The sequence below is a fragment of the Schistosoma haematobium genome, chromosome 4 (assembly GCF_000699445.3).
Source record: "Schistosoma haematobium chromosome 4, whole genome shotgun sequence".
Taxonomy (NCBI): domain Eukaryota; kingdom Metazoa; phylum Platyhelminthes; class Trematoda; order Strigeidida; family Schistosomatidae; genus Schistosoma; species Schistosoma haematobium.
The window spans coordinates 40,699,042-40,720,008 of record NC_067199.1 but is presented as its reverse complement, the minus strand read 5'-3'; the positions used below and the strand labels follow the sequence as shown (position 1 = coordinate 40,720,008).

Here is a 20,967-nt window from a genome sequence, read left to right as displayed (position 1 = left end):
ACACTAGTTAATCAAAGGTAAGGTCAATATATGTGGTTAAACAAGTGACGAAAAACCATTCATCGAAACATAAAATGAAAATAATCACATAGTATAGTGAACTTTTGACTTTCTGATTAGATCTTAAATGGGTTTTGATCGCAGACTTACACTACTTGGATTAACACTGAAAAACATGAAACCGTTCAATAGAGTTAATTCGTCAAAATTTGAGACCACTGAACACAGTATGCATCTACAATCTCATAAACAACCGAACTCAAGACGTTCGTATCTTACAATCAAAACGGATATTTCAGACTGCTGACCAATGAGCTAGAAGCTTCGAATCATACTGCAATGTGGTCTACATACTACTATTTGACAGTTTATTTCGCTGTTATACATGTCAACTTTTAAAATTCAACCATTTCCGTATAGTTTTTGGACAAACAATAACACGTTACATAGAATAGTGAAAATATTGGTGTTCCATTCAAAATCAATCGCAATGAACAAATCTTAATTCTTTTTTGTTGAATTATCTTTATATTATATTGAATGTATATTGAATATATACATTTATATGGGATAATACCAATAAATCCTATACACATGACTATTTTTTGATTAGAAACGCAAAACAAAAGATTATGCAATAAACTGATTTTTTTTAATGAGAAAATAACTGATATGCATACAAACTTTTAATAATTGCTCCAGTCGATATAATACTGATGATTGACAATCTGAACGATCAGGACCAATGGTATTCATGATTAGTTCAGCGTAAAATTCTATATCTTCTATTTTTAGTAATTCACCATGTACTGGCTTTTTATTTAAAGTGATAGCTCTTGAAAGACCAGTAAATATACGTTCCATATGTGGTTCCCAATCGATTCGTCCACGACCAATACGAGAAACATAACATAATATTCGGATAATTTCCTTTATTTTATAAAATGGTGAAGATATACTTAAAATATTACAGTTAAAACAAATGATGTTAATGATAGTAATAATTTTTCTGAATATTTTAAATGAACCAATCAACTATCTGTACATAAGTTTGTTCAGCAAGACCTTTAATACATTCACTAGTTGTGCACCAACTCAATCAATCTACGCCACTTTCGCACCGATATGATACTAATTTGTCCATAAAGGACGGGGATACAACGTGAGGTATTGAAATTTCTACTTTACATTATGATTCAATCAAATGTGCCATGGTACAACAGTAATTTCAGTGACATGTAAATACTTTTATCATACTTTTCCGCAACTTCCATATCCACTATCATTTGTCGATATAAAGATTGGACAAAAATAGAGGATGTAGTCAATTTCTGACAAGGCATAACGGAACGAAAGCATGGTTATAATAGCATAAAATATGTTGGCACGCTCTGACGATCCAAAATGAAAATACCTGGAGATCTCACAATTTTGTGACCCGCCTAACGAATGGTGAACAATGATACCATGTGGCTATTTAAAGTCTAATAGGTTAAATAAAAAACAAATCCTCAACCGAACACCAAAATTTCGATTATTTAGATGACTGAACTACAATGACAAATGTAATGTTCGTCAAGTAGATCCTAAATTTTGCACCGCATATAAAAGCTTTATATGGATTAGTATTTAAACTGTACTAATATATATACATTGGTAATATAGAATCTTAAAGAATATTTGTATTCAACTGTTTATTTAACTTACACGAAAATTTCCTAATTCAGGGTGCATATACCACAAATCAAATATATCTGTTAACCAAACACGACTACAAATAATGGAAGAGTTATGAGAAAACAAAAATAATTAATAGGAGGCAAATTGAAAAATAACAATGAAAGTTATATCATCATCATAGTTGGGTACTTCACATTAAAAATAATGGTTAAACTTAGAGTGAATATAGACAGTATTTTCTACGAGAAAAATTCACAGCTGGATAAAGTCTCAAGTAGTCTTCTTTATAATTTCAAGTTGTATAGCATGGAGGACGAACTGATATTATGTTTATCCCACTTACCATCCACACTCTTGCACCTTATGTAGTATTATAACCCAGAAAAGATTTAGGGTGTATGCACATATAAAAGAATGATAAACAACTTCCGCAAGATACATTACAATTTGAGACAATCCGAAACATGTAACACTGCTTCAATAAATAAGTGTTCTATGGCTATTTAGTAAACAACGAAATTGAAAGCTATTGATGAATTTCAGTATTCATGGTAGTTTTACCGATCAGCTTTTTGACTCACCACTAATCAGAGAACCTCTTTTTCAAACTAATCAAAAACGAAAACTCTAAAGTACGAAATATGAAAATAGTGAGAAACTTGCAAACTCATCTTATGACATATTGGTTGAATAAGGTTTAAGCCATATAAATATCATAAGATGATTTTGTCTGATTCAACTTGTTTGAGCGAAGGGATGATTCAGTGGTTAAAACACTTGATTTTCAATCAGTATGTCGCAAGTTCAAAATGCCCCCGCTTACTTTAGTTTGGGCAGCCAGGTAATATCACAAATCCTCACATAAACAAGTTGGCTCAAAGCCGACTAAATAGACGTGTATATGAGTTAAAGCTACAGAGTTTGCAACTCTTCAACAAAAGTATAAGCGGGCTCACTCCCACTTTAAATAGATACCGATGGTACTATCTATAACAACCATAAAGTCATTTTAATTAAACCATCCAGCTTAAAGAAGGTAAGAACACCGAAAATACCCACCTAAGCTACAAATCTCCACCATATTGAAGATAGAAATAAAATGACTATCGGAGCTAACTACTAAATAATCCAGAAGATGCCTAGAAAAATATCATCATGATCAACAGCTTACTATGTTCAAAACCTTATGAAAAAAACTCCAAGTGCAGATGGAATATGAAGCATGTTTTAGTCATTATTTGACACAATTTTACAAAGTTAAATATTCTTAAAAACCAGTGGATCGATTATTTAAAATGAATTCCTAAATATTTCAACTATTCTTCTTCATAGAAGTCATAATAAACTTCAGGATCTCTAGCTTCAGTAGTCGCACAAATTTGAAACATTGAAGATTAATATTACCAACGTATAACACCTTCATCAATATATATGATTTTTCAACATAACAAACGATAGTCGACACATCTACTTTTAAACGGTTTCAAAAGCTAGCTTTATATTGAAGAACCAATAAGGATGTCAAGTGGTGAATATGATATCAGAAGAAACAAATAAAACCCAGTAATGATTTAACCTTGTTCTTTAACTACCCATACCTTACATAAAATATTATTTCTATTGACTAAACAGTTATCACCGTTACGAGAAAATAACAATCTAATCAAAGTTAAAGAACTACGAATTCGCTGTTTGGAGTAATATACGTCAGTAACGAACTAAATCGAATCCCGAGATATGAAGAAATGAGCAGCAGTAAAATTGACTGGATGAGTAAAATTAAAGTGACTTGTTTTCCCTAAAGTTGGTCTCTTTCTATATGAACAGTCATTATCTATAACTAACATAGAATTATTGACTAACGGAAGCAAAACACCATTAAGATCAGTAGGAAATACTTACTAGCACACATACACATGTACTACTAAAAAAGGTAGATGCGGTTAGTAACTCCACCTAGCATATATTCAATGAAATGGCGCTCCTTTCTAATTGGTGTTTATAATTTATATAAAGGCATTAATATACACCAAAACTGAACAGTTGATAGATGAATGAACAAATTACATAGAACCTTGAAAACCATTATCTCAATACCAATATTTTATGCAAGATATGAGCAAAAGTGTAGTAATAAACTCTATGTACTAAATGCCTACCTAATCTCATCAAAATATTTTGGATAAAATGGTGTATAAATTAAAAAATGACCCAAATATCTTATCGGCGCTCCAGTCAATATATCACTACAAATATGATGACGAAATTCTAACCAAATTTCTTCAATTGAACTTTTCGGAAAGAACCTGTTGAACAGAAAAAACATGGTTATTGAAATAATTATAACACGAGCAATAGACAGTCAGTCCGTCACAGTCAATGTGTAAGACCTGACATGAATATGAAACCATTTAAATTGTTATACCTTAACAACCTGTTTGATATAGTGGGACCTCAGGGAATCGGAGCCCCAACCAAGATAACTTAATTAGCTTGTTATGAGAGGCAAGAGTGACCGCTACATCAAGATATCAGTGTTGTGTCTTCAACCAATCATTAACGATAAGCCCACTAACTTTGTTGTATTCTCAACATGATCTATAGGTCATGCAAACTCACAAGTTTCCTAACCTCTTATAAGAATATAAGTACAGTCTAGTGATCATAGATCCTTTAAATATTTAGTCAAATGATTTCAATGATTAAACAGGTATAGTACTGGACAACAATACACTGCAACTAGTAGGTCGTAATAGATACATAACTATGACATTTCATATGCAAAGCTGAGTAACAAATTTATGGCTGATCATAATTTATCAACAGTAAAGCTATAGTAGTCAAAGGATGCAGCTTACAATAAGGACTACATATACATATCAAAACAGTAGCTAACCACACTCCACAATACTATTTAGGCTGCTTTCGAACAAGCTGCTAGTAGTTGTCGGAATGAACAACAGATACACAGATACACAACTATATAACCATAGATTAAAATAAAATAACTAAGAATAAAAACAATTATTATGCAAACATGAAAATATTAATCTTCTTTATAATAGCTAAACAATGTATAAAGCATAATTTATTATAGGATGTTTATTATACTACTGATAACAAGAATTATAATTAAATAAAAAAATAACCACAGTTACATACAGTACTTACTTTGAGCATAATACAGTGATCTGTTGTAATTTTACAAATTCTGTTCTGTTTGATTTTCAATTTTTTTTTAATTAAGAGAAAAAGGAAAATGTTAAAATCGAATAAATAAATAAATGATCTTTCTTTAAGAAATTATAAAAGATAATTGAACTAAAATAAAAGAGAGAATAGACTTTATTTCTCTATACCAATAAACAACCCTTCTTTATTATCCTTTAAAACAATAAATGAGTTATACAAAAGCAATTAAAGACAAATATCGTATGAAACTCATGGTATTTTGATTGTCAACAGTCAGTCAGTCAGCTAAAACGTAGGACCAGGCACATATACGCATCGGTCCAAGTTGCCATACCTCATTAACACGACAAGATGGACACCGGATTCATAAAAGTAGTTAATTCAGAGGTGGTAATATATAAAAGGAAGACTGCGATAAGGATATAGTACAGGAAGAAAGAATTAGTTCGTAGAAAGAAAGATATGAAGCGACTTTAATCTCATAGTTTAAGGGAAGATAGACAGTGTATACACCGACGCCACTGTGATCGATTCTGTGCCATGTCACCAAGTGTCTTCAACCATTGGTTACGACAGTCACGCGGACCCCAACAAAGTACTCCGACCGTTGTTGCTACCTTGACGTGGTGATCGGACATGCCTATCGTGATGAAGCAACCGAGCTATACTCGCTGGAACAGCTGTTCCTCAAGGTCCTACCATGTCAGACAGGTCGGCTGAAGAGCGGTAAGACTAAAAGCAACAAACCCAAGGTCCGAAGGCGAAGTCGTACTGCTGACTGTACAGAGGTGTGACATCAGTAAGGTGTTTCCTTCAGACAACCAGCATGACAGCGATGCTGCCTTCCCACAAAAAGGGGTGGGGTTAGAAAAGGTCGACCCTAAAAATGCACACCTCATCTTATCCCACGGATATCCCAAAAAGTACGGAGCTGACACAAGAATTACCCATAAAAAGGTCGTGTGTGACCGACCTCAAGCAGTTGTCCCTTGGGCACTGCGGTCACGCTCTCAGGTCACTAAGACCATCTCTAATCCAATTTCCTTTTCAGGTACCTCCAGAACACTGATTACCACGACGCACAATGCTGACTAGTGTTGGGCATGGTTGGAAGAAAGTTAGGTGCGGCCCAACCAAAACGTGGCATCAGTACTTGAAGTCACTAACTTCTAGTCTGAGCCATGTTGGTAGATGCAGACTACTCGGTTGGGGTCTACACGACTATCGTAACCAATGGTTGAAGACTCTGGGTGACATGGCTCAGAATCGATCGCAATGACATAGGTGTATACACTATCTTCCCTTAAACTATGAGATTAAAGTCGCTTCATATCTTTCTTTCTACGAACTAATTCTTTCTTCCTGTACTATATCCTTATCGCAGTCTTCCTTTTGTATATTACCACCTCTGAATTAACTACTTTTATGAATCCGGTGTCCATCTTGTTGTGTTAATGAGGTATGGCAACTTGGACCGATGCGTATATGTGCCTGGTCCTACGTTTTAGCTGACTGACTGACTGACTGAATCAGTGTTCAGGCATACGTAACACGTAAACCAACCTCATCAACTGACTTACCATCATTCCCTAATACTCTGAGTCCAACCTCACTATTACGTACCCGGTGATACCAGTAGATGCGAGCAATATTTCTAAGACATCTGTGGTCAAATACTAGTAGCTTACGAATGTCTTAAATTCTTAATGGCCACGTTTCGTAGCCTTAAAGTGGAACAGAACAAACTGCTACGTAGTATACTCGTCCTTTAACTGATTGACAGATATCTTGCCTTCGCCTTAGGTGACGTAAGTTGGCAAAAGCCAAACGAGCTTTCTGAATCCGTGCTGAGATTTCATCAAACAATAACCCATTAGGGTTTATCAGACTTCCAAGATGAGTGAAATTTCCGACGCGTTCGACTACTTCGGGTGTTGACGCAGACCTGTCTTGAAGGAACAACTTTTATTTAGAGGAGGAGAAACGCATCCCAAACATTCTGGCGTGGTCGCTCAGTGCTATCAAAAGTTTATCATGTGTTATTTGAACACATACATATTGGTACAAGGGTGCGCCAAATATATATGCGCCACACTTGTTATTTGGAGCGAGAGGAATATTTTTCATAAGTAGACAGTTTATCATGTTTTAGTGTTTTTGTGTGCGGGCTGAGATACTGCTCGGGTGCCCAAACCGAAGCAGGTGGTTGTCTTAGGGGGTCACACCCCGAGCCTTCGACCTGAAGGTGTAACCCACAAGGCAGTGGAGCATCGTGAGGAGATGCAGTCCCATGGTAGCCGGTGACCAAGGAATTGGTTCATACTCCATTTGTTCCCGCAGGATACTGGAGCCCATGTGCACCATTGATTTGGTTTGGGATCCGGTTAAAGCGCCGGACATTCGCTTTTCGTCCCCCGCCACGAGAAGGCAGTGAGCAGGACTTCCCTGGCAGAGGCTGTATACGCGTGGACGTGTGAGAGCATTTCGAGAGGGAGGGCGAACCCATCCCGCTCTCGGCCATACCAGGGCATTTGGGGTCTATGAAAAGGCTCTGCATTTTATCAGCGTCTTCGCTTTGATGAGAAATGAATATGCTATTTAGTTAACAGTGATAGATAAATTTAATATAGTTTATTGACTGAAGTAAGAGAGTAGGTGTTAGGGTAAAGTAAAATTTAATCTTAGCCCCTTGTATCTATTCAGACAATTTGAATTCCATATATTATGGAGTGTTTCTGCCATGAGCCATTGTGATCTTAAAAATGTTTTGAACAATTTCAATACTACCAAAGTTAATCTTGTGGCGTGATACTATAGCACGTGAATCTATGACCAGTTTTTCAAATTTTACTAAATTCCTCGATGTTCACGTAGCAGCTCTACGATGTTCATACTTGTTTTGATCCTAGTTTCTCGAATGTGCACTGAGTCGTAGTTTGAACATTCTAATTTAGGCAGAATTAGATTGTGGATCCTTAGATATTTTGTTTTTTAAGATGAACAAAGTTGCTTAGTAGTATATCGAATGTTTTAAAGAACACCTCTATGTTGCATTAAAGTACTCTGTTGATTCCATGTTATTTATTTTAAAAATTTTGGTTATGTTCATTAGTCCCACGTTCTCTTTTTCACTTGTCATCAACGTGTGTGCCGTTCTTAAAAAGCTGAAGACAACTGATACTTTTTCACTGATGGAGTGTGAGGATTTCGAAACCTTAATATTCGTTCGAGTGCGTTGCCTTTCCGAAAACAATCACATCAAAATATCCATTTTCATCCCTTCTATAACTAGGCAATCCAGAAAAGGTAACTTATCATTGTCTGAATCCTAAGTAAATCTAATATCGGGTGATTCATTATCTAATTTCTCTAAATTATCGAATTTCATCAATGGCTCTAACACTAAGATGTTTATTTCCTAAGTTATGTACAAAAACTCATAAGCAATTGAAATGTTTCATATACCTCACTCAAATCGAATACGAACTGTATCACCTTAAGTCTTCAATTACGAATTATGTCTGTTCTGAAAATCACAATCAGAAAGCCTGAACCTAAAACTATAAATCAATACGCTAGTCAATGATTCTGATGACTGATATCATATTTTAATTGAATCATCACCTTTAGCCTCTGTTATATTTACTTCAACCTTAGCCATAATAACTCGCGGTGGTAAGTCGCATGAATAACACGAGTTTCAACAAACTCAATAAATGAAGAATTTTCACTTCATTAAACAAACAACTCTCTTAGTTAATACATTTGACCCAATATTTGTACTGGTCAGTTGGTAGTTCCAACATATATCCTCTACTTTTAAAGATATTATTTCGCAGCTTTAAGGTGGAAACTTTGAGAATCGATTGGTCACAAAACTACAAATTAGGAGTTAATTGGAATCAGCTGAAAAGTATAAACCATTTAAATATCCACCAATAAAATTCATGATACACTAATACCTAGTGATGAGAAACACGATATTTATCAAGTTATATGTGTATAAATTCGATTGAATATTTGTGATAAACAAAATAAAATGTATATTTATTAATTTGTTATTATATTTATTATAAATCATGTGTTTATTTATCCATTATTATAAATACATGTTTATCATATCCTATAACAATGAAGAAAGGATAAACAACATTCAATAATAAAACTGTGTAAATTTGAAATTGCTAGATTTCGATAAGTACAGTTGACTTCTTTTTAATTTACAAAAAAATAATCAGCTCAACAGGAGATTTTTAATTGAGATGTGAATAGTCTACAAAACTATTACTACTTAATCGTTTATTTGTTAAATGACGTAACTAATTATGTTTACTTTTGTGATCAAAACTAGACTAAAAGACCTATTCTATTGATCAGATCTCTTTTGATACTGATTTATTTGAGTGTTTGTATCAATAAATCTGTCTTGTAAACAATTGAAAATCAGGAAACATTGTGTCGTTGCATTATGTTGACACTATGTAAGAGAGCTCATCATTCATTAAAATCCAACGTTATCTTCCATTTAAGTAATTTGCATGATTAACGAATAATTTGCTTATGTACTAAGTAAAGATTTATGTACTCAGCTTTCAGATATATTTTACTTGTATGGGAGGACAAGTGATACTACCTGGTTGCGCAAACTAAAATAGGCGGAGAGAGGATTGAACCTGCAATAACCCGGTAGAAAGCTGAGTGATTTACCTGTTCCATAGCATAAGAATAGTCAAAACCAAGCAAACAATGGATCATTGATCCGTTCTATTAATTTTTACCACTTTTTTATAACAATATCTTAGAAAATAAAACTCCCTTTCATCGTGCAAAATATTTCATTGGGACTATTCAAACCTAGAAGCAAAAATCTAACGCAACGCCCCAAGTATTAGTAGATAGTCAAAATTAAAGATAAAAAACACACATATCATCATGCCAACAGTAAGCTGTCAAGAATTAAAATCCCAAAATAAAGATATTGGAGAGTATTCTAGAAAAAGTAACCGTAATTGATGCAATAGGATATAATTATGCATAAACAACGAACTATCGTCAGTGAAGGTGAACAAGAAAACAGAAAGTTCTCAACAGCAGGTGCATTATTTAGGTACTTCATAAAACCGTTGGAAATTAATTCAAAAATACATTAAGCTTACCATTGGAAATAATACTAAAAAAGTCAAGATTATGTATTGGTAATAAAGCTCTGAACCAATAGTAACTAATGGATTCCCAGTGTTCTCTCGTCTGTAGTAATCATTTAGTTGGTCTATGTGTTCTTCCAATTAAGTAGTAATAAATTAGTCATTCTGATAGCATCATGGTTGAGTGAACAAATAATAATTACTATAACTTACTTAGACAGTTGAATTAAGTGAGAATTCGCTTGCCACGCATCATCAATCCATTCTCGCATATCAAAGAAGTTTTTCCAGTTAATAGACAAGGTTGATGATGATAGAGAATATGATTTACTGCACAAAAGAGTCAAATGAAAAAATTATACATAATAAACAATTAAATATTAATTTATAAACACTACAAATGTAGTATGAGATGTCTGTCTGCATATTTAAAAGCAATGATACTGAAGTGTATGCGTTATGCGTTATTTCACAACTGTGAAACTATGATACATTAGTTCGTTCTAAGCATCCAATCATAAGTGTATAAGAAACATTACTTGCATATGGTGGAAGCACCAGGTGAGTAATGCCGAGGTATTCTTATGGTTTAAGAAGAAAAAGTAAGTCCGTTAAACCCTCATCAAAACGGATAATTGAGACATACGTTAAGCATGACTAACAATGGCCTACCTTGACGTGCAATTGTGGCTAGATTGGAAACCAACAGAGATCAAACCAAGATATCGTATCAATCCTTGAAGTTATTTTTGCTGATCTATGGTTTCAGGAAGTGCAAACTTTCAGGTTAGAGATGGCACCATAATCACAATCTATGATTAAAGAACTTAGGAGATAAGGGCTAAAAACCAGTTACAGAGACTTAGTGTAATTTATCATCTGTTTACACCTAAATCTTGAAGTTATTCTTCGATCGTGTCTGTTTCTTTAGAATTATGTTCTTTTAATATCCACCTTTTTCTCGTTTTATCGATTTTTTTACATCGCTATAACGATGTGATATGTTATAGCCTGAATAGTTACGGATTCATGCCACGTTCGAAGTTGCCTACGACAGAGTGACTAACTCTATATTATAAGCAATATCTGTAATGCACAGAATTAAAAACTCACTAATTATAAGTTAATCATCTATACCTATGACTGAATAAAAATGCAAAGTGATTGAAACATTAAGTATTTGAGTAAATGCACATACACATATATACTCATACCTCATCAACTTGTTTAAAAGCTCTAACGCATTGAATATAACCTGCGTATCAATATTTGGACAACATATATAAGCTACAGTTAGACGAATTAAAGCAATGCGCTGTGTTTTGGATAAACGCATTCCAAATATATTGATAAATCTAGAGGGATAGCGATAAAAAAGGACATTTCATTGATTATGAATAAACATTAGAATGATTGCACAATCTAAACAATAATGTATATTCATAGGTAATACAATGGATGCGGTACTAAAGGTTGATCGGTTTTTTTTCGGCTTCCTCCCATTAATCATTGTTAAAGCATACTCCGTTAGCTGAATATCTCGTATAAAGATAACATAATACATTCTCTAGTGATAAATTCAGTCATTTAGTGACTCTGTTTTAGAAAATCTATTCGATTTGAATGGGTTATCGGGAAACTTATCAGTGTGGTCATATCGACTAATCTGTAAATTCGATTCTGCGAAGTATTTCTGTACTAATGTGTGTCCTTCAGACTGACATAGAAGAGTTAAGTTTAGATCTATGATCTACCTTATTGTAGCTTAATTACCAAGTACATGTTTGTTTGCTCAGTTTTAAGCGATACTTTGGATGCATGGGTGGTAGAGACACTACTCGGATGCCCAAACTGAAGTAGATGGAAAGAAGTTAGGACCCGAAACTTACTGGTTGGAAGCCGAGTGGTCCAACTACTAAACTACCACCCCAATGTCTAGATTGTTGTTGTGTAAATTTAATTTGAGGTGGCTATCACATAACATAAATTTGTATCGCTTCTCAGCAAATTAAGTCCTTTTGAATTATCTCACTAAAAAGTGATCTATTTCACAATTAAATATTTCATGTACAAGCGAATGAAATTTGGTTATTAACGATCAAAATACATACTCTTCCTCGAAACGTTTCCAAATATACACTGTGGATTAAGAACCAGATTAATAAAATGATTATTAAATGTAATAGTATCGACATAACTAACCTTTGAATAGTAGTAAATACTGGATTAATTTCACACATGATATCACCAGATGATAAAACATCACATAACCATTGCATAATACTATTCCATTCATCTTGTATAACTTTATTCAAATTATGCGGATGAATAGGAAACAAACGATCACTGCGTCTGTGCATGGACCCCGATTGAATTGATTTCATCTTAGAAGAATATTCTTCAAATGCAAACAAGTTTTAAAGTGTCTCTTTCTTCATAAAATATTATTTGTCCTAAATTGAGGAAAAAGGCAGAGATAAACTGCAAACTTTGTCAAACAATTTTGCTTCTCTAAGGAAAGCGCTAATAAAACGAGTCATACGATTGCAAACATTTATTCCTTCAATACATTCGCTATTTGTATAAGGAAATAATGATAGAAACCCACAAACTATAGGAACCGAACCACCAACCCCAAAGGTAACCGGAATTATAACACTAAAGTCATAAAACTTGATAAAAGGAAGACATGAAATCCTAATACTTTTATTAGCCCATAAGTATCGGTCGGATAGGATGGGAAGGATAAACGAGATGGTATTCTCTCTAGAACTTTTCGTGCCTCAGAAGAATTGAGACAGGCGCCGATTTCTTCTGTACATTGAGTTTTGTTTTACAGAGAACTACGAAGTCTGATACAAAAGTAAAAGCATAAAGTCAGTCGTAACTTAACCACACGTCAAAGATAAACCTATGATTAATATTTACAGAATGCAGAAGTGAACATCAATTGTAGCCACACCTTTTGATATGGCAAGTAATCTAACAACTACTTTATTTCGAAGAAAGTAGTGCTGATAATCCGTTATCAATGAAAAACAAATTATTGAGGGGTATATTTTACGGATACTAGCCCTCTGAATAGTCTTATTAGAAAGTGAAGCACTAAGAGCTGTATCAAACCATAATCGGCTATCTGAAAGAGTTTGTATTTTCCGGTTGTTGATATTCAACACAGCCTCTGTGGACACATAAACATCCTCAATAGATGCATCGATATTGCTTAGAAATGGATATTTTTGGTAAATTCTTGAATTATGATGGGCACCAAAATTCAAGAGGCGTATTTCATATTACTAAGGAGTTATCAAATGTATGAATCCGCATCGCAGCGATAAATACTAGGTTATAGCTCTGATATGATGCATGAACGTCTAGTTGTCAAGTCCTAAATAGGACCAAACATGCATCCTTGACTCTATTGCTGACCGAAACCTGAAAATATACTATGACAAAATCTCCCCAATTAAAGAAAACTTCAAATTAAATTTGATACCGTGTAGTATTTTATTGTATGATTATTTTGAAAATTTACTCCCTTTATACTACCTACCACATCTGATTGAAGTATGATTTAGTTAACAAGAAACAATGCCATACATAGACAGGTATGTAATAAAACAAGATAACAGATGCAAAAATAAGCGTTTATTTATTTATCATCAACTATGAACAACAATATGAACACATCGTGAAATAATAAGCAAGCTAAAAAGTACAAAGAAGTAATGAAGACAAATATATGTCAAAAAGCAGAGAAAATAAACAGGTGATGGAAGAAAAGGCTTTTTATTTAATAAAGGAACGCAACTACTACTGCTTTTTATCTTCATGATATGGACTCGTTTTTATTGATGTTAAATGGCTATCAACAACAGATACAGAAATCAACAACTGACCAGCATAATACGTTGGTAAAATTAAATTACATTTAAATGGCGATATATCACTAGAGAATAAACAAATTCCCAATATAGTATCAGATACACCAAATAGTAATCCACCAACGGCAGAAGCTATACATGTCCATGGTATAGAATATTCATGTTTAGTTAATTGGGCTAATGCACGCCATACCATAATTACTAATATTAATCCATAAGCTGGAATAACAAGTGTATTGATACCGTCTAGTCCTTCTTTTACAGAAACACATACACAGAGAAGTATTGGCAGTAAAATGAACAATATAGATAGTTTTAAACGTTGAAAACCAAATGCGTAAATGTATAATATATGTGTAATGGCAAACATAGCCGTGCCAGGAATAAGAAGACTAGGCCATACCAAAAATGCATCGCCTAAACAAGAGAATAGAAGACCAAGAAAAATTTTTAAAGAATAGGCTTGATTGTTTGGTATCTTAACCCCATACATATAAACAAATGCAACAAGTGATAAAATAGGTGCACATTTGAAAACACAATAACCCACAGTCGACTCATATTTCGGATAAAGAACATAGAATAAAGCAAATGTTTTAAAGAATAAAACTAAACGTGGTCCCAAACATTTGACCTGAAAAACAGAAAGGAGGATCAAGTGAAAGTAATGCTAAAATTTTGATATATCGATAAAAAAAATTACAGAAAGATCTAACATAACTTGAATCATTTGTATTGGCAGTTTGCATTTTTTTAAATAAAGTTGAGGGCTGCAATCGATCAGTCTGTTATTGACATATGTGAATTGCCTCGAAATTGCTCTGAGTCGCAAGCATTATAAGCAGAGATGAATGGTGGCTAGCAGTGTAATCCAGTACTTGAGTTTCGTCCTATTTAGGTTTCATCAGCTGGATGTACCTGGATCCCATAGTTGAATCTCATGCTGGAATTCAGGTACATCTAGACGACGAGTCTTAAATGGGACGAAACGTGATTCCTGGATTACACTGCTGACCTTTACTCATCTCTGCTTATAATGATTTGAATCGGTTAGTAATCTTAAATAATTTGTCAATGTTTAGCAGCACAATACCTGTAAGACTGAATAATTATTTTACATTGAAATTTACATAAGGTCACAGTGAACAAGCAGCTATTTAACAAACTTGCTAAGTTAATACGAAGAGATATGATACATTCTCCTACATATATAACTATGGTGGTAAATGGATAAATAACATCAAACGTTCAATGAAAATATGCACTGAACAAGACGATAAGAGTATGCGTTATATATGCTGAAAGGTAATCCGACGTGATATAAGACATTGTTTGCAGTGAAACTAAAAAGAATGAGTGCAAACGAAACCAGTCGATGAATTCGTACAAACCAACTTAAGCGGGAGACTGAAGTACTCAGTTTTAAATCAAAAGGTTTTAGGCTATAATAACATCCCATCTACTTCAATATTAGATAGTTAGATTTTAATACTAGTGAGATATAGGTTTTCAGTCAAGAAGCGAGTATACTATGCACCAGTCCGCTATGACTGAAACTGTCTATGAAAGTATAAGACATCTGTAGGCTGCATGCTTTTATCATGGCTGTCTTTGAAGTGCTGCTCGCATCTCGAAGAAAGACTAAGTTAATAATCCTGCTGTCAGAAACAGGGTACTAGGTAAACTGAGGAATCGATTAACGAGGTACGAACACTGCATAAGTCGGACCACTTCCTAAACCGACAGACGACAATTAGCTGAAAAAAAGAAAGTGATGGCCAGTCATTCAATTTCAAGTTTAAACAAAACGCGGTATCAGTCCATTAAGCCATTGACTGTTGAGATGAGTCAAGATGATAGATGCACAGCACTCGCTGCATTCCCAACAGATCTTAGTCTAGGGCAGGTTGGTACATTATTTCATCTGCAAGTTCAGCTTGTGCTGTTGTGCTCTCGATGTCCTGGATAATGGGTTGTTGATCGAGGTCAACCGACACTAGGGTTCATTTTGTTTAGTTGGTTAGACTATGGCTTAACGATTTAGACTAGTTTTCATGACACATTACCTGATAGTGTACGTCAATACTGATGAAGTATCAGATCTGAACGGTTTTGGTCAGATCCCCTCGATTCCTGGAGTTAATAGACGTTATGTGGAGAGGCCTGATTACTTTTTGGGCTTGACGGACGGGAGAAACCAAGACATACCATTTACCATAGTAGCATGTACGCCTGGTAATCGCAACAACGACAGTCACCGTTGTGTTGTGTAAATTTGGTTGTCCGAACTTCTACATATTAGATTGCTAACCCTAAAAATCACTGTGCTGGACAGTTATTGACCGTTCATCGATGGTTTTCTTAGGACATTACTAACCATCTACGGTTTCTCATATCTGAGTCGGATGTTTGAAGACCGTTTAATCGTTGCCCTTCGAGACGTAAAGCTAGTCTCCTTCGGCAAATTAATGAAGTGATCATTCCTGGAGAAAGGACTTACTCATCGTTGTATTTTAACAACTGAGAAGACGCAACCATAGTTAGTTTTCGGACTGATTGGATAATGTTTTTACTTTTCCAAAAAATGACTGCTGATTCAAGTAGGTAGACAGCATTTGGTTGGTTCGTCCAAAAGTTATAGTCTCGCCATGTAATCATATTGAAAAAGACATGTTCGCCCACTGAGGACAAGTGCTACATAATTCAGACTTTATCAATAACGAAGGTCATAACCTATTCCTAGAGGTATAGAAATCAGCTCTTTTATGAATCTTTTGGACTTATATGGTCTCCTAATAAGTGTTTTCATTATATAAAACCGACCGAAGGAATATTCGTTGATGGATGGGTATTTTGGAAAATTTTTCTGAGATGAAGTAAAGTTACGTGGACTCATTAGAACAATAAACTCATGACTACCTCATGAGTCAAAAAATGACAATTTATTTATTTTCTGACAAGCAATCATATTAAAATATACAGAGTATACTTACAACAGCTATTCGACTGATTGGTTCGAACGTCAACATTGAAATGCGCTCTAACTCAAAGCCGGTTCCAAGGTTATTCACCCCGCCAACTGTGTACTTCAGTCTTTTCGAAGCAGACAAAGTAGATTGATTCAAATGGTTCAGATGGTTGTAGATAGAATAGAAGAAGCTTTTGCTTAACGGGCTTCCGTGATTGACAGTCTATTAGAGTAAGTATGTCACGGCCAGCTTTCTTTTGATAGCTCTCACTGTCATATCGTTGCAACAATTTGAGGTTGGTCTGTGGCGAACTCTTATGTTAATCAATAGCAAGCAAAAGCCATCAGATTTTAACAACACATTCGAAGTATCCAACTACTCTGAAAATGCTGAAATTGCTGAAAGATCAACCACAGTGGAATGCTCTCTGAATGCTGTCAAAATAAGGCTGGACCTCCACGTGATAAGACTTATTATTTCAGCCAACTGCCATCTCTATATCTGACGCAACTGTAACATTCAACTGTTCAGTCACTTGCAAACAGTGGATCTATGGAACAACTGCTGCAACTGCGTGAATCGGCTTGATGGGACGCGCGGTCTTAGTATACCTCCGGGTACCTGCAGTGCGACAATAAAGACTACTGATCGGGACCTTACTGCAAGAGTTGATAACAAGTCAACGATCCATAAATAACCCCCAATGAGCAAGTTTAAATCCCCCAAACTATTGCGAAAATACCCCATGGTTATGTACACAGTATTGATCACACCAATCAAACACCAAACGTTAATACCTCAATAGGCAGAAAGGATCCCGCCCAGACAAAGATTTTATCTCCAATGACATATGTAAGCAGTGGAAGAATAGCAAGGGAGAGGGCCCCATGACTAAATACTCAGAAACATTGTTCGTCCAAGAAGTAAGACACAAAATTGATGGCTGCATAGTGTACCATCTACTAAATGAAACGAGCGTCTCCGAATCGAAAGGCGGCTACTATTGTGACTGGATTCACTTACGTAGTGACACCATAATATCCAAGCGGTTCAATTGGTTCATACTGTGTCTCAACGCCCACTATCCAAGTGCGTATTCTCGTAGTATGAGAAAAAATCTAACGACAAAATTCATCAAACATAAAAATCCACGTACCCTGGAGGCTCCCGTACTCAGCCCCATCAACAACTGTCGGAAATTTGACCAAAGAAACCATAACTCCGAGGGGGACACGATGCGCACAGATTGGCACATTCACTTACGACTTCACAGGTCATAAATGTCACTTGCGCACACTGAAATGGAGCAGTGTGGTGTTGTTACGAAAAATAATCGTAGAAGCATAGCAGTCACAAAAAAGCTTAGCAAAGTAGACGGAAAGTATCTGAAACTCCCTGGTCCTATTAAACATTGAAGTGTCGGAGGTGCTCTACCGAAAAGCAAGGGGAGGCTAAATCGACAATAATGGAACAAATACTCCACCATGTTTAGTGTGTGTGTATTATCCTGGTTAATCCAAGTGCCAAAATAAGTGTCAAATTACAACGAGAAGTAAGTACTTCCGCAGGAATGAGTACATAATTTATTAATATACCAAAGGGGACCCACTACGATCAAATGGTAGCGATTAAACGGTCCTCAAACATCCAAGTTAGAGAATAATAATAGTACACTTGTAATATCCTTATAAGTAGAAAAGTTGAATTTTCCAAACCTTTTGACATTTTGTGACTCGATGTAAGCCACTTCTTCAGCGAATAAATAATCGAAGTAAACCAACCCAGGTTTAAATAGTATCAAAGGAATTGAGCGAGAGTATCAATCAAAAGAACAGGTCTGACCAAGTCAATGTCGTGCCACTTAGGTCAAGGTAATATTATTATTATTCACAAACATCATATGGGTGAAGAAACCATTTCGGGTTTCTTCAAAAAATGCAATGATACACAAGTTTCAATAATGTTAGCATTATACTTGCCATATATGCAAGGCACGTTTATTTATCTGAGTTTGTGCAGGCTAAATGATAAAGAAGTGGATTATTTTGATGCAATAAGATACAGTTGGGACATTACAAATATACTATTTCTACTATTCTATATCTGGCCAATGCTTAATTTCTTTGAAATTATCAAGCCTAGCCTTGGTAACAGCACCTCGGAGAAATGTAGACAGCTAGATCTGTCGTGAGAAAACCATCAACAGCCAGTCATTCACTGCACAGAATAGGAATTTTAGGATCAATGACTTAATTTGTGGAAGTTATGATAGACAAATCTACGCAAAACAACATCACATAGCAATAAACACACTTAAAACGTGGTGAGGTTGTATGACACAAATGTTGAGTTTGTGCCTAATCTTTTATAACGGGTTTGATATACGTTTCTTTGCAAATGATGGAGGAAAACACCCTATTTCATGACCCACTGCTATTTTATCAGATGATATACGAACTATCCTCGAAATAACCACGAATGATCAACTTTTGAAAACGTGAAGCTGTGTTGAAAAGACAATGAGTCTCCTATAAATATTTCCCCTCCAAATATTGTACACTATTATCAGCAAACTTCAGCAAAGAGTGCAAACTGAATAAACCACATCAAGAGTAACGCAGAGTTTATGCTATTTACATCTGAATATTCTGTTAATGACACTCATCTCGGGAGACTAGTCCCATGATGAAGACGTAATTTACTGTTTTCATGATGTCAATCTTATTATTATCATTATCATTATTATTATTCACAAACATCTTATGGGTACATAATTGTTGTGAAGAAACCATTTTGAGCTTTTACAAAAACGCAATAATACGCAAGTTTCAATAATATTAGCATTATATCTGCCAAATTTGAAAAAGAGAATAATAATAACAATAATAGAATAATAATAATAAATCAGGCTCTGTGTGATTGAGAAGAATATTGGATTGAGTTTAAAGAAGGAAAGGAAGAAAATAAGGGAACAGAAATAAGGGGGACGTGAAATACGCAAATAGTTTAATAGGCGTGTGAGTGAACACAGAACAAGAGTAAACGACTACAAAACAAAGTTTGGCAATTGTCAATCGGTGTAGTTTGGGGGTCAGCATTTTTAAATTTTCTCCCTTTTTGAAACTCCCATTTTGATTAGCCATTTACCTGTTTCTTTATTGGCTCAATCGAACCATTGAGGTGTCTCTTTTCTTGTTGACTGAAGTCTGAAAAATTCTAGCAAGTACAACAGTGTAGAACTAATGTGTACGGTGTTGTAAATAATTATAAATTCCTATTTCCGATACAATCATTTGCTCACAAACGTAGTATTGAAAGATAGAGTACTTGGAAATTTGTACATTTTATAGGACGTAAAAATTGTCTAGGAGTCGTCAGCTAAATGAAAAAACTCATATTTCTACGTCAATAAACATTCTGTAAAAGCTTGAAATAGAGATGAACCGGGTGCAAATAAACCATATGTGAAGTCATATGGTGACATAAACGAAATACCAGGCAGGTTCTTAGAATTCAACGGGATATAGTGAATCGAGTTCATCACATCAAGTATTACTTGTTTTAAAATGGACTGAACCATAGCATGACCTTGAGTCCAGTCGGAGGCGACGTTATCTCCAGTGGTCCGGCGTTCTACAATGACAAAACGAGTAATTAAGACAGATCCCAAAGTCAAATAACAAAAGACCAGGCCTGAAAGATCGAGGAATATGAACGATTGTTTAAAGAGTCCATCGTAAAAGTTGAAATAAAAGACAGGGTAAAAGAATGGACGAACAACAATTATGTCCTGTAAAACACAACGAATCAGAAAGAATTTGATGTGGAGCACCATGCCATAATATACACACACGCTCATATACAGTAGCTTGTTGCTTCACACACCGCCATATTTATTGGAGAACCAAATCGTTTTAACCCACATTGTGCTCAGCAATACTCTGGTGTCACTCCATCAAATGCGATATTCGTTCTTCTCTTTACTAAAGAGAGTCACTACGATACCTTTATACATATAATACTCCCTGGCTATTTTTAATAACAACATTTGTAGAACCCAAAAGAAGGTTTGGACTGAAGAATAACTGTCTAGGTAGT

At 35.0% G+C, this 20,967-nt stretch overlaps 2 protein-coding genes across 2 annotated transcripts in view; both read right to left on the bottom strand.

The window, feature by feature from the left end:
* The window catches only part of MS3_00008080 (uncharacterized protein), a 45,340-nt gene extending 31,974 nt beyond the window's left edge, over positions 1-13,366 (bottom strand). The window contains exons 1-7 of the mRNA XM_051216419.1: positions 12,219-13,366; positions 11,231-11,371; positions 10,230-10,346; positions 4,852-4,896; positions 3,840-3,986; positions 1,708-1,771; positions 685-930 (exon numbers count right to left, since the gene is read on the bottom strand). Coding sequence (XP_051067011.1) covers positions 685-930; positions 1,708-1,771; positions 3,840-3,986; positions 4,852-4,896; positions 10,230-10,346; positions 11,231-11,371; positions 12,219-12,400 — 942 coding nt within the window. The 5' untranslated portion in view covers positions 12,401-13,366. The remainder of the gene's footprint in view (positions 1-684; positions 931-1,707; positions 1,772-3,839; positions 3,987-4,851; positions 4,897-10,229; positions 10,347-11,230; positions 11,372-12,218) is intronic.
* Positions 13,367-13,649: 283 nt separating this feature from the next.
* On the bottom strand, positions 13,650-16,953 carry TMEM86A_2 (Lysoplasmalogenase-like protein tmem86a). The gene is made up of 2 exons (XM_051219394.1): positions 16,894-16,953; positions 13,650-14,534 (listed from the first exon to the last, which is right to left on the bottom strand). Exons 1-2 carry the CDS (start codon positions 16,927-16,929, stop codon positions 13,830-13,832), a joined length of 741 nt encoding a protein of 246 aa, XP_051067010.1. The 5' UTR covers positions 16,930-16,953; the 3' UTR covers positions 13,650-13,829.
* Positions 16,954-20,967: the final 4,014 nt, after the last annotated feature.